At 38.5% G+C, this 13,757-nt stretch overlaps 1 protein-coding gene across 4 annotated transcripts in view; it reads left to right on the top strand.

The window, feature by feature from the left end:
* Nucleotides 1-13,757, top strand: part of LOC149147425 (uncharacterized) — a 241,367-nt gene that overhangs the window by 116,849 nt on the left and 110,761 nt on the right. For all 4 annotated transcript variants that reach the window (XM_089439854.1, XM_089439856.1, XM_089439855.1 and 1 more), the window contains 2 exons: nucleotides 3,163-3,284; nucleotides 3,483-3,573. In XM_089439854.1, the coding sequence (XP_089295980.1) occupies nucleotides 3,163-3,284; nucleotides 3,483-3,573 (213 nt within the window). The remainder of the gene's footprint in view (nucleotides 1-3,162; nucleotides 3,285-3,482; nucleotides 3,574-13,757) is intronic.

Here is a 13,757-nt window from a genome sequence, read left to right as displayed (position 1 = left end):
TTGTCTATGATTCAGTTCTCATTATCATAATTCCTTTAAGTTACAGATAGTAGTTTCTGTGAAAGATCAGCATATTATCTTTAACTTCCCCTTCAAACTTTCTTCATTCATCATTTATATTTAGCAACAAATGGCATTATGAGATGTTCTGGTCATACATGTATTAAGAGTTAAAGACCAAGTTTTCCAGGTCCTTCATTTGAGAATACAATAAACAATAAGTGACAGTAAGTAATATTTCTTAATGTCTTAAGCACAATTTCCCCACAACGAGGAAATTTTTTTCTGAAGGAACAACACAACCAATTTACATTGGACGTCCAGTGTAAAAAGAGCAAAATGACAAATTGCAAATTGTGAATAATAATTCAAAGTGAAGAAGCAAACTTCAAAATGAGAAAATAAACTAAGTTAAATGAAACAAGATGTTGTAAGTAGATGAAATCAAATTAGCATGTAGAGAGACAATTGCATGAAAATGAAATTAGATTTTTCTACAAGAGAAATCAAACTAACCAATTAGATTATCGCTTGCATGTAAATGGAATCCAAATGTGAAAGCATACACAAGTGAAAGATTAAGTGAAAACTAAATGCTAAATGGAATGAAAGCAAAAAATGGACAATTTGCTCAAGACTAGAGAGTCAAATTGCATGAAACTAGATTAGCATGAAATTAAAAATTGAATGGAACTAAAATAACAAATAGATGATACTTGTATGGAAATGAACTAAACAAAATTTCAGAGAACATTAGCATGGGAATAGAACCAATTAGCAAATAGAGATAGCTAAGTGAAATGGAAATAGAGAACTTAGCATGAAATGAACAATGAACATGAAATCAAATGAGCATATGAGATAAGAAGTTAACATGAAAATGGGAATGTGAAAAATTAACAAACTAGAACTAACTTAAAGAGAGAAATAGAGATCAAATCAAACACCATGCAAGAGGGTCCTTCTCTCAAGAGAGAAGAAGAGAGATACCAAGGGGATGATTCCCCAAGCTCCCAAAGATAAATTAGCTCTTTATTATTCGAAATGAAAAAGGCCCTCTTATAGAAGCGACAATTCAACTTTGGGAAAAGTTTACAATGAGGGGTTTAGAAACCAAAACCACTCTTCCCAACAATTTACAAATGAATGATTGCAAATCTACTTCAGAAACGTGTTACAGGAGGAAAGGCTTGAAAGCCTTGAATGATTTATAAGATTCAAGAGTTACAATCCCTCATCTAGTGAGGTCCTTGGAAGAAGAAAAATGGATGACAAGAAGAATGGATTAATCTTGGGATTCTTGAATGTGAGAAACACTCCTAAATTATGCAATTGATGTCCTTTTTCCTAGTCGAATTTGTCTCCAAGACACGTATGGGACAGCAAGGAGATATGTTAGAATGCAAGAGAGCAAAGCTGAAATATGCAAGAGGATTTCAAGTGCATGAGATAGAAGAAGCTACTAAAGAAAATGCACTTATAATACAATGAATTCCTCATTAGAAACAATTCATATGAGCTTCTCTAATGAGTGAAAGTTGGGATTTAAACCCAACACTTAGCCTTCAATGCTAGATAAAATCAATACTTGCACAAATGGGAAAGGAAAGAATTTTGTTTTTTAGAGATGGAAGAGAAGCATAGGGCTCATGAAACACCCTTTCAATAAGTCTTTGATATCCTTGGAGAATTCCTTGCTTGTGTGGCTTGTGAGCTCCTTGAGATCTATAGAGTTGGATGGACCAACCGAAGACTTCCCCTAACTCCAAAGGGATTCGGTAACCTGTTCTTGAATGCAAGAAATACTTGCAATACAATTGTTAGTGGCAAGTGCAAAAGAGTCTTGTCATATAGAGGAAAGGTTGAATTTGATGTTCTACTGAGAACAACTAATTACAACAATGCGCAAGATATGGCAAGCTCAAAGGAGATTGTAAATAATTACAAATATCCCCTCCATAGACAATAATGCCCTTGGGCAAATGCGCAAATCAACTAGATTGCAATGTCAAACTGAATGGAAAATAATCATAGCATGAATAACAACATCAAATGGAACATATTACCTCATCCACAAGCAATAGCATCAAAGGAGATTTTAAATAATTACAAATCTCCCCTCCATAGACAATAATGCCCTTGGGCAAATGCACAAATCAACTAGATTGCAATGTCAAACTGAATGGAAAATAATCATAGCATGAATAACAACATCAAATGGAACATATTACCTCATCCACAAGCAATAGCATCACAACACCAAGAAGTATCCCCCAAAGACTTTTATTAATTCCTTAGCAATTCCAACATAGTAACAATAAGCACCAGCTTTCAATCATGGGAAAATGGGAGCTCTCATGGTGGATTTATTAAAAAATGGGAGAAGATCCCAATGGAGAAATCAAGTGACAAGTGGAGAAGTGATTGAGATCCCAAGGAGAAATCGGACTCCATGTGTGAAGACTCGAGACCCTGCCAAGTGTGAGTCGAATTCCTGGGAGATTATTTTTCTGAATTTTGGGCCAGATTCTGAGCAAAACTGGTCGAGGAAAAGTTTAAAAGGTCAAATGTTTAGACTTAGCTTAAAAAAAGCCTTGCAGGGTGGCCAGCTCAAACATTCATAAGAGAAAATACAAAAAATTACCATATGTGTGATTTAAATCTACATGGACATATGTAGGCTTCAAATAATTATTGAATCTTACAGGGATGACATCCAAAGTAAGGTGTCGATAATCTGATTTCTATTGAGTTTGTGCAATTACATTTGGCTACAATAAAATATATGCTGGACTGGTTTCTGATTATTTGGCAGGATGAATGGGCTATTGAGATGCTGGAAAAGGCTCGCTCTCATATAAAGTGTCATGAGTTAAAAATTACATCTTTGTAGTATAAATTCTTAATATTATCCACTGATTGTCTTGAAAGCTGTTCTTTGCAATGTTTTTTTTTTCATTTTTGAATGGATGATTGTTATTGGATGGACAATTTCACAATTGCTTATATTGGATTAGTCTCATCAGCCATTGACAATTTCACAATTGTGTATATAGGATTTGTGCTTTCTTTATGAACAATCCTTGGTTTAAGTGCTGTCAAATGGTTTTTCTTAAATTTGGTGTTCCTTCTAATGAATTATTTACAATATATCTCTTTCAGATATGTTCGAATCCTTGGAGCTTTGTATTTGCGCCTTGTTGGTAAACCAACTGATGTTTATCAATATTTGGAACCTTTATACAATGACTATCGAAAGCTACGACGCATGCTTGCAGATGGAAGTAAGTTTTGGCAGTTACTGTTTCTGATCAATTTTACATGTTAAACAATGTGCCTTTATTATAATATGTGTTTCTGTTGTCATAATTGTTCAATATATCTTAAAGTTGCAAGTGCTTTGAAGATTAGGTTTTGTTGCTCATTGATAATTTATTTAATCATTCCTTTGTACTCATTAATGAAGAATATTTTGGCTTCAGGTTTTGCATTGAGTCATGTGGATGAGTTTATTGATGAACTTTTGACCACTGATTATGCATGTGATGTTGCTTTGCCACGCGTGCCTAAAAGGTGATTTATATTTTCTGTTTCTTTTCTTTGTTTTTTGCTTTTTGAAATGATTAAAAAAGTCTCATACAATAAAAGAAATTATAATTATTTGGTAAATTAAAAGGTTTTGTATTTTTGAAGAAAAGTAATGATTATATTGTTGATTTTTACGTGATTTCGTTAACTGATAATTACTTCCAATGATTCTTAAACCAATTCATTATTAAGTATCTATACAAGAAAATCATCAACAGTAAAACAATGACAGTAGAGACAACCAAACATAAGGGACACAAAATTTATCCCACGAAAACCCCAAACTAGGGGAAAAGCCCAACAACCTTTTCTTAGAGAAATATTTCCATTGAACAAGGAATACAATCTGAATTTTCCAAATCAAATAAAATCAAACTGACCAGTGACCAACCCAGGGCAAACCTGGTCAAACAACCCTCAATTAGCCTCAAAAATTAAGTTTGCTATGCCTTGGAAATTTCGGCCTTACGCAGAGAATTATGTCTGCCTCAGGTTTTGTCTTTCATTTGTTATGAATAAAATAATTCATAGAATAATAATTAAATAAATAATTAACAAAATGATTAATAAAATAATTAATTAATTATTAAAAACATTATTAATTTTGAAAGGGTAAATAGTCAAAAAGACATGACTATTCACCTTCGTGGCCAGTCAATGCCTATATAGGCAGCCGCCACAAAGGTATTATGATCATCATTCATTCTTCAATTAATAAAAAATTATCTTATCTACATACAGTGTCTTTGCAATTAGAGTTATGCTTCTAACAGTGGTATCAAAGCCATGTTCTACATCCCCCGTCTCCCACTGCTGTTCGTTGTTCAAGTCTGCTGATAACTTCTTCGTTGTTGTTTGTTGTCATCGCTGTTGTTCTTTGAACCACTGCTTGCGTCAACATTGTCGCCGCATCGTGCCCCTGTGTTCCACGACTTCACCGACACCACTTCCACGCCTTATCTTGTTTCCTGTTACTTCGCTCTTGCCACCCTGTTCGATACCTGTCTCCTTGTTCTGCTGCAACAAGTTTTGGCGACAACCATGACGCCAGTGCCATCGCCATCTTGTTCCATTCAACAATCCTGCACTGACGCCGCTTGTTTTCCCCGCGCACTGGTCACAGATTCCGATAGGCATCCCGATCCAACTATTTGTCTCTCTCGACCTTCCAACCGCTTGTCTCTCCCGATTGTCCAACCGCTTGTCTTCCTTGATGCCATTTCTTCAAGGCTCTTGCCAATCAAATAACACACTCTTTCACTCATCGAATCGTTGTAGGATTTTAAATATATTAAGTTATATAATAGTTTAATATTACATAATTTATTATATAGTTCATTATATTAAGTTATATAATAGTTGGTCTAGGGTTGGTGACTGTTGAAAATGTTGGGCATTTCGATATCTTGGGGTCAGGAGGTGACTATACTTTCCTGTGGGCCTGAACTCCATCAAAATATTTACTAATCCCTTTTTTTGTCTTGGAGGATGGGCCTATCTTTATTGTGTGATTTATTGCATTTTGCTGAAGGGTTACCGATTACGGTTTTTCTGTGGGTCTTCATTCTTGAAGGAACTCCATTAAATTATTTACCAATATCCCCTTTGTCTTGGAGGAGGGGTTTGTTTATTATTGTGTGGTTTTTATATCATTTCGCTGCAGGGTTACCGTTATGTTTCTCCCCATCGGTGTTTTCGCCCCTTGTTTTTCTACCTCAAGCTTTTCGCTGCTCACGCCTATTTCCCGGTCAGTTCTGTAAGTGTGGAGGTTTTCTTAGTATTCTCACCCTAACAATTTGTAGAATGGTTAGTCCCAAAGATTATGTGGACTTAGAGCCAGAACCAGAGGACATTTTGTCGGTTTGGGGCTTGGAACCGACTCAACAAAACTTAGAGAAGGTAATTTTGCCAGCGAGGTCTCCTCCTGGAAAAATAGGTGGTATAGGGTTAGCATGGAACGTTGGAGGCGGTTTAGGGTTGCTGGAGGAGTCAAAACCCTTCTCCACAAAGGTAGTATGTTGGCCTCCTGACACTGGATCTCTGGTTGGTCAGGAGAATGCAACGCACTTGGCCGACTTAATTGTTGGGCTGCCGGTGGATTTACTGGTAAGTCCAAAAACTCCTACTACAACACCTGTTTCAGGTTTTTTAATGGGTGACCTTGAAGACATTGTCAAGAGCAATGGTTTTAACAAAAATGAAGTGCTTATATCTTGTTTATATGAGGTTTCTAGGTCAAAACCCCCTGTTTTGGGGTAGGACCTAAATAGAACGTAGGTGTGCAAAATCCCTGTATCAGCGTGTGCCCTTGACCTCTCAGAGTCTTTTTTTTAGCAACAAAGAATGTGGTGATTGGGAAGGGTTCGTTCAAAGGTTTTCCGACTATACAGGACGTTGAGGTTTAGAGCAGCCAAGTGGAAATAGGGAAGAAAGGTGTAGGGTTTCCACCTCTTTCAAGTCAGGATTTTGAACATGTGGGTCCATTGGGGTTCGGCCTTCAGAGATCGAAGGAGGGAAGTCAACATTTCATTCCTGGCTCAGTAGGGCAGTCTTTGGATTTGGGGGTTTTACCCCAAAAAACTCTGGTGCCGGAGGATCTGTTAGGGGCAAACCTGGTGGTCGACATTCAAGATGGAGAAGAACTCTCGTCTAAATTTCCCACCGAGATTGGTCAGTCATCGGGATCGAAGAGGAAGAAGGGGAAAGTGATCCGGAAGAAATTGGAAAGACCAAATTTGATTCTTGGTGTTGACATTCAGATGGATGAGGTCATGGAGGCTTTAGAGCTTATTTTGGTGGGGCGAGCTAAGGGCAGGCAATATTCAACAAACTATATCACGGAATGGATAAAAAGGAGTGGAATGAGGGTCCGGCTACACAGACGAAGGTCATTCTCTTGACTAGAGGATGGTTTATGGTTAGATTCTCGAATGGTGAAGCAATGGACTGGGTACTTGAACGAAATTGGGGTTTTGGGAAAGCTCCGATTTTCTTCAAAAAATGGACCCCTCTTTTTGACGCCCAAAGAGAAAGACTTGAAGAAATTCTTGTGTGGGTGCGCCTTCCGATACTATCTCCTCAACTCTGTTCGATGGATGTGTTCAGAGCCCGACCAAGGGGTTCGAGACCTGCCCGATGAGGAAGTCATGGAGCATCTGCAAGCGACAGGGGTTCACTAGGCTGAGGTTCTGGTTCAGATGAAGGTACAGGAGGCCCAAATTGGGATCCCTGAAGGTCCAAACATCCCTGTGATCAAACACATGCGAGAAGAGTTGGATGAGGTGGAGTACATGGGTCAGGCACCTCAACCCGCAGGTACTGTTTCTCTCCCTCTCTTCTCTCATTCGTTTTAGTTGATGCCACTTTTGGATGCTTGTCATAGGCCTGGTCCCTCCAGGCCATCATCTGAAGCCCCCCCCGCTTGCTGTAATATATCGCTGGCCTTAGATAATATTAATACATCCATTTCGGTTTTAAATCTATCTGGCCCCCCCCTCATCGTGCCCTGTCTTTCTCTTCTCATCGGAGCATCCCCCTAAAAAACCTCATTACAACCTTCGTCCCCGGGACAACAGAGAATTCCTAGTTGAACCTGTGGGTGGTCTCAGATTCTTTCAGGAATCTTCTGGTCCTCCAAAGACCCGTGGTTGGAAAACGAATATCTCCAAGGGACGAGATCAAAGCTAAACTTGATATTGTTGATGGGAAACAATTATCCCTTAAAGGGTCACTTAGAGCAGCGCTGGCCCCTGTGGTGGTTTCTAAATGATTTTGTTGTCCTTTAATTGTAGAGGTCTAGCCAGCACCCGAAAGAAGCTGGCTTTAAAACATTTATTTAAATATGTTAGCTGTGATGTAATTATGCTCCAAGAGACCCTTGGAGCTGGGGAGTCTGTGATGAAATCTTTGAGCATTATGCTACCTGGTTGGTCTTTTGTGGCACTTGATGCAAATGGATGATTTGGGGGTTTAACTATGGGCTTTAGGGACAACAGTATAAAACTCCTAAACTCTTGGGGATCAGATTTGGTTTTAGGGGCGGAGGTGTTCTCCTTTGATCTTTGTACAAACCTTACCCTTATCAACATTTATGGCCCGTGTCAGGAAAGAGTTCATTTTGTGAACAATCTGTTCTCAAAATCTTTGCTGAATAACTCAAAGGTTGTGGTGGGAGGGGATCTAAATGTCTCCTTAGGTTTGTCAGAATCTTAGAGGCCGCTGGCCCAGGCAGACCCGTTGGCTGACTTCTTTTTAAACAAACTCCGGATGGGTAGGTTCATCGATGTTGATCTGATAAAAGATAAGCCCACCTAGACAAACAGGAGAGTTGGAGAGGCTAGGGTGGCAAAGTGTTTGGATCGTATTTTGATAAAAGAGGACTTGGCAGCTCAAACTCCTTTCTTCAGACAATGTGTTGGCTCCGACGAAGAATCTGACCACTTTTCTATATATTTGGAGTTAAAACTTAAAAGGGACCAAGTAGGAAGCCTGGTTCCACTTTTAAATTTAACTCCTCCTGGATAAAAGATCAAACTTATAATAGCCTTGTTCGAGAGATATGGAGGCCACATGTTAGATCCCAGGTTTATTCACTTTCTCAGTCCTTTATTCGGGTTGCTGCTACAAGGACTTTTGTACCCTTGTTTTCTTAAAATTCATATAACTGGGAATATAAGATAATTTGTATGTATAAATATTTTTTATTAATATGAATGAATGGATGCTTTATATGTTGATTTGGGGTAGCATCGGATGTGTTCTAGCCACGAAAATTGGTGGAGAGGCTAAGGCACCTGAGATCTCCAATACCTAGAAAGGGTTTGGGCAGATTCTAAACAATTTGGGAGATATTAAAATAATTAATATTTTTAATGGAGTCCCTAAGTCTAAACTTAGGGAAAATAAAATATTAATGTGTATTAATATAAAACTGTTTTAGAATGGTCAAAAAGTCATGGATCAAGACAGATCTAATCTTAGCCGTTGATTAGGGACTTAATCTCGATCATTGATTTGTCAACAAAAAAAGTATAAGAGGAGGCTTGAGGGTCACTTGGAGAACACAGTGAGGGAGACCAATCAGTTCAATTTCTAGAGTGGGGTTAGCTGAGAAATCGAACCAGTGGTCTGGAGAGTAGTCAGGAGGCAACAAGTACGGAACAGAGAGATGGGAGATTAGCACAGAGGCAGAAAAGGCAGACGCAGGGCTAGAGGGAGCCACGCAAAGGTAGCAAAGACTGCGCAGAGCCAACAGGGCCTGCGTCATCAACACAATCGCTGCAGGAGTGATGCAAAAGGCCAAAGATGCTGCGCAGAGTCTCAACAGGCTGACGCAAAGGGTTTCAGGTCACGCAGAGGTCAGTAGGGCTGATGCTGGGTCCAGAAGAAGTGCTAGAAAATTTGTTTATCTACGGGTAAGCCAGTTTGGCACCCTGTTGTACTAGAAAATTGCTCAGTAATAAAATCCTCCCTTGCTGCGCCGGTTTTCCCACATTGGGTTTTTCTGGGGACATTAATCCAAAATAACTGTGTCAATGTGTTGATTCTTGTGCATATGTTTGTTTCTGTATTACAGTGTGATATCTGCAACAATATTTATTTTAATGTTTATTGAAGTAATTTCGTGAATAACTTATGGTGAAATAAGTAGGAAAAGTAAATCAATTGCTGCAGTGATAGAATTTTCACATTATATGGCCATGGCGGTTCTCCTTATATAGGAGTTGATTGGCCATGCCAATGTAGAGAGGCCTGTCTTTTGACTAATGCCTCTTCAAACTTAATTAAGTAGCTTAGTGTTAATCTATGTCTAAATTATTAATTTATTATTTAATTTAACTCTCTATATATATAGTTATGAATATTTAATTCATAACATTGCCTCTCCCTTAAAATTGCTTTGTCCTCAAAGCATAGGTAGGTTTGGGTGTTGCTGAAGAAAACGTTCTGACTCCCAAGATGAGTCTTCTTCCGGTAATTTCTTCTATTTGACAAGGTACTCCTTAATCGTCTTGGACCGTAATACCTTCTCTCGGGTAGCGAGTATACCTTCAGGTTCTAGGACAATTCTTCCTTCTTCATCGGTCTCCGGTATTTCTGTTTGAGCTATTTGGTTTTGCCCTAGTACTCTCTTGAGATTTGATACATGAAAGGTGTTATGGATTCGACAGTTGTCAGGTAACTTCAGTCCATAAGCCACACTACTTATTTTTTTGATTATTTGATATGGACCATAATATTTAGGTGATAGTTTATTCTTTCCTTGTTGTTTTAATGACAATTTCTTATAGGGTTGAAGTCTAACAAAGACCCAATCTCCTTCTTCAAACTCTCTTTCAGTGCGATGTTGGTCAACTTGTTGTTTCATTCTATTACGTGCCATGGTTAGATTTTCTTTTAATAAATTAATGATTCTTTGGTTTTCTTCTAAGTGGTTTTTGACTGTTGGAACCCTAGAGTCAAGTAGCGCAAGGTCTTTCCATCTAGGTGGTTGATAACCATAAAGAGCTTGGAAAGGTGTCATTTTTGCCGAAGTATGGTAGGTGGTGTTATACCACCACTCCGCTAGGTGTAGCCACTGAGTCCACTTATTTTTTTTATTAGCGACGAAGCAACGAAGATATGTTTTCGAGCATTTATTCACAACCTTAGTTTGACCATCTGCCTGGCAGTGATAAGCTGAACTCATGTTGAGGGATATTCCTGCTTGGTGGCAAAATTCCTTCCAAAAATTACCTTTGAACTTTGCGTCTCTATCACTTACTATAACTTTGGGAAACCCATGTAGTTTGTATATGTTTTTACAAAACATTTCTACAATTTGCTTAGTGGTGTCAATTTTTTTGATGGCCATAAAATGGGCATATTTAGTGAGTTTGTCGACTACGACAAATATCTTATCCTTATCGTCAAATGCGGGTAGTCCTTCAATGAAGTCCATCGAAATCTCTTCCCATTTCTGATTTGGAATGTGTAGCGGGTGTAACAACCCTGGGGTTGGTATATTTTCACTCTTATTCCTTTGACACACATCACATTCTGCAACATATTTCTGAATTTCCTTGCTCATGCCCTTCCAATAGAATGATTGTCGGATGTTGTAGTAAGTCTTGAAGAATCTGACATGTCCAGCCGCGGGCGAATTGTGAGATTCTTTTAAAATCTTCATCTTAAATTTGGATGCTGGTGTTAGGTAAATTCTACCTTTGTACCATATTATGTCATTCTTCCACTCGAAATTGGTATATTGATTGATGTTTTTAATCATAAAATCACAATCCTCATCCTTGGCATATTCGGCTCGTATTTTATCCAACTATTCTGAAACAACCATCATGGTGGCACATGTTGTGTTGTTGTCATCCTTACGTGAGTGTGCATCAACTGCGATATTCTCCTTCCCTTTCTTGTGCAATATCTCCAGGTCGAAAGTTGACAGCTTCTCCATCCACTTTTGTTGTTCGGTTGATAATGTCTTTTGTTGAAGTAAGAATTGAAGATTGTTGTGGTCGGTTCGGATTGAAAATTTACTCCCAAGCAAGTATTGGCGCCACTTTGTTAAAGCATGTATGATGGCGAGCATCTCCTTTTGGTATGTTGATTTCAAGTCTTCTCGTTTATTAAGTTTCCTGCTTTCGAATGTTATAGGGTGGTTGTCCTGCATTAACACGACTCCAATTCCAAATCCCAAAGCATCACATTCGACTACAAACGGTTTGGAGAAGTCAGGAGTTGCTAGCACTGGTGTGGTTGACATTACTTCCTTTAGATTCTCGAAACACTTGTCTGCTTGGTTATTCCACTGAAAAGCATTCTTCTTTAACAAATTGGTTAGGGGCGCTGTTAAATGTGCATAGTTTTTTTATAAATCTGTAATACCCGGTTAGACCTAGAAATCCTCTTAGCTTGGATACGTTCTTGGGTTTGGGCCATTCTTTGATTGCCTTGATTTTGTTGGGATCCACCTTGACTCCTTCCCTGGATATAACATGTCCTAGGTATTCAACTTCTTTTTGCCCAAAAGTACATTTTGATAACTTGGTGTAGAACTAAATACAGATAATACTTCTTCTAGATGCTTGAGGTTCTCTTTCCATGTCTTACTGTAAACAAGAATATCATCGAAGAAAACTAATACAAACTTCTGCAAATATGGGTGAAAAATTTCATTGATGTTTGCTTGGAAGGTGGCTGGCACATTTGTTAAGCCAAATGGCATAACTTTAAACTCATAATGCCCTTTGTGAGTTTTGAATGCTGTCTTTTCGACGTCTTCTAGTCTTACCCGTATTTGGTAGTACCCTGATCTTAGATGTAACTTTGAGAAGTATTCTGTACTGTGTAGTTCATCTAGCATTTCATCAATGAACGAAATCGAGAACTTATGTCTGATAGTGATTTTGTTTAACCCTTTGTAATCTATACATAATCGGAAAGACCTATCCTTCTCCCTAACCAATACTAAGGCTGCAGCGTATGGACTTCTACTTTTCGTAATGATTCATGCTTTAACAAGTCCCGTATCAATCGTTCTATTTCTGTCTTGTACTGATGGGGATAACGATATGGCTTAACATTTACTGGTGTAGACTCTGGTTTGACTTCAATGATGTGTTCAATTTGCCTTTCAGGGGGTAATTTCATTTTCAAACCCTGAAAAACCTTCTCGTATTTTTGGATCAAGAATGAAATTTCTGATGGCTGGTGAGTCCCTTCTATCAATAATAACTCCAATTGCTGACTTTGTGCAACAAATATTGGGGCTCCTTTGCGAATAAGTTTTTTCATTTGTTGAGCAGAGATGAGTTGAGTGGGTGGAGCTTGGAACCCAAACGACATATACTTCCTTCCATCCCATTTGAATTTAATGAACTGCTTTTGGTGATTAGTTGAATATGTGCCTAGTGTTTGTAACCATTGTATCCCTAAAACGACGTCTACTCCTCTTGGGGGGCTGTATAAAAACTAGACTCCATTCTTAGTTGCAATTTAACTTTATGGCACTTGCCTACTCCATCTATTTGTTTCCGATCTGCGACGATAACTTTTAAATCAGCTATAGGGTAAGGAAAAATGTTCAGCCTTTTTGCAACATTGACATCTACGAAGTTGTGCGTACTCCCTGAGTCTATTAGAACTATAATGTTTTGCTTCTTGATGTGACTGTTAAGCTTTAGTGTTTGTGGATGAGCTATCCCTGTGATGGCTGCTAGAGAAATTCGTGGCATATCTTCTTTTGATTCTGGATTAGGGGTTGCATTTTCTTCATTGTTCTCTTCGTTAGAGCTGTCTTTTGAAGATTCTTCTTGTTCGGCTTCGCAGTTGTAAAATTTTTGCGTTGCGCATTTGTGTCCTGCGTAATACTTGTCTCCGCATTTCCAACATTTGCCATTCTTTTTCCTTTTCCCTTCGAGTAGCTGTTAGCTTTCTCATTGTTTGCATATGGTGCCTTATGGAGTTTATATTTTCGTTCGATAATTATCGCTGCGTGTCTGGCATCTTCAATGGTTTTGGGTTTATGTAATTTTAATTCTTCTCGAATATAATCTTTAAGGCCACAATGATACATTTTTAATAGTTCTTCATCTGAAAATCCTCTTTGCCTTACTGCCAACACTTCCCATTCGTGAGTGTATTCACTCACCGTTCCTTTATATTTGAGGTGAACGAATCTCTCGTATACATCATCCTCTTCCTCGTCATGAAATCTTTTCAGCAAGGCGTTTTTAAAGTTTTGCCAATTGAATGAGCAACTTGTACATTTAGAAGACCACCACAGAAACCAATCATATGCTTCTGCTTCTAGGTAGTTGGATGCATTTGTGACCCTTTCTTGCTCGCCGAGTGTTGGGTTTGCTAAAAAATGTCGTCCATCATATTTACCCATACTACGACGCCTTTATGGTCCTTACCATCATATTTAGGTAATTTGTTTTTAATTTTAAGATGGTTCCTTCCGGAAGACTTAGTATAATACTGGCTTCCTTTGAAGTGTAGTTCCGGCATTCTCAGCGGCTTGTGCCTCAAAAATCCATGGTTTGGAAAATTTTTGTCTTCCGGGTTCCGGGGACTTTGCATGGCTGAGGGTGGATTGGCTCCTCTATTAGACTGACTCACCATGCCTTTTATGGCTCGAATATTCTGTGCCATGTTGTTTTGAGTCTTCCCAA

The sequence above is a fragment of the Pinus tabuliformis genome, chromosome 9 (genome assembly GCF_031772625.1).
Source record: "Pinus tabuliformis cultivar Carrire ecotype Pingquan chromosome 9, CPIR1, whole genome shotgun sequence".
NCBI lineage: Eukaryota > Viridiplantae > Streptophyta > Pinopsida > Pinales > Pinaceae > Pinus > Pinus tabuliformis.
The sequence above is the reverse complement of the archived record's forward strand: the minus strand, read 5'-3'. Positions and strand labels throughout refer to the sequence as shown.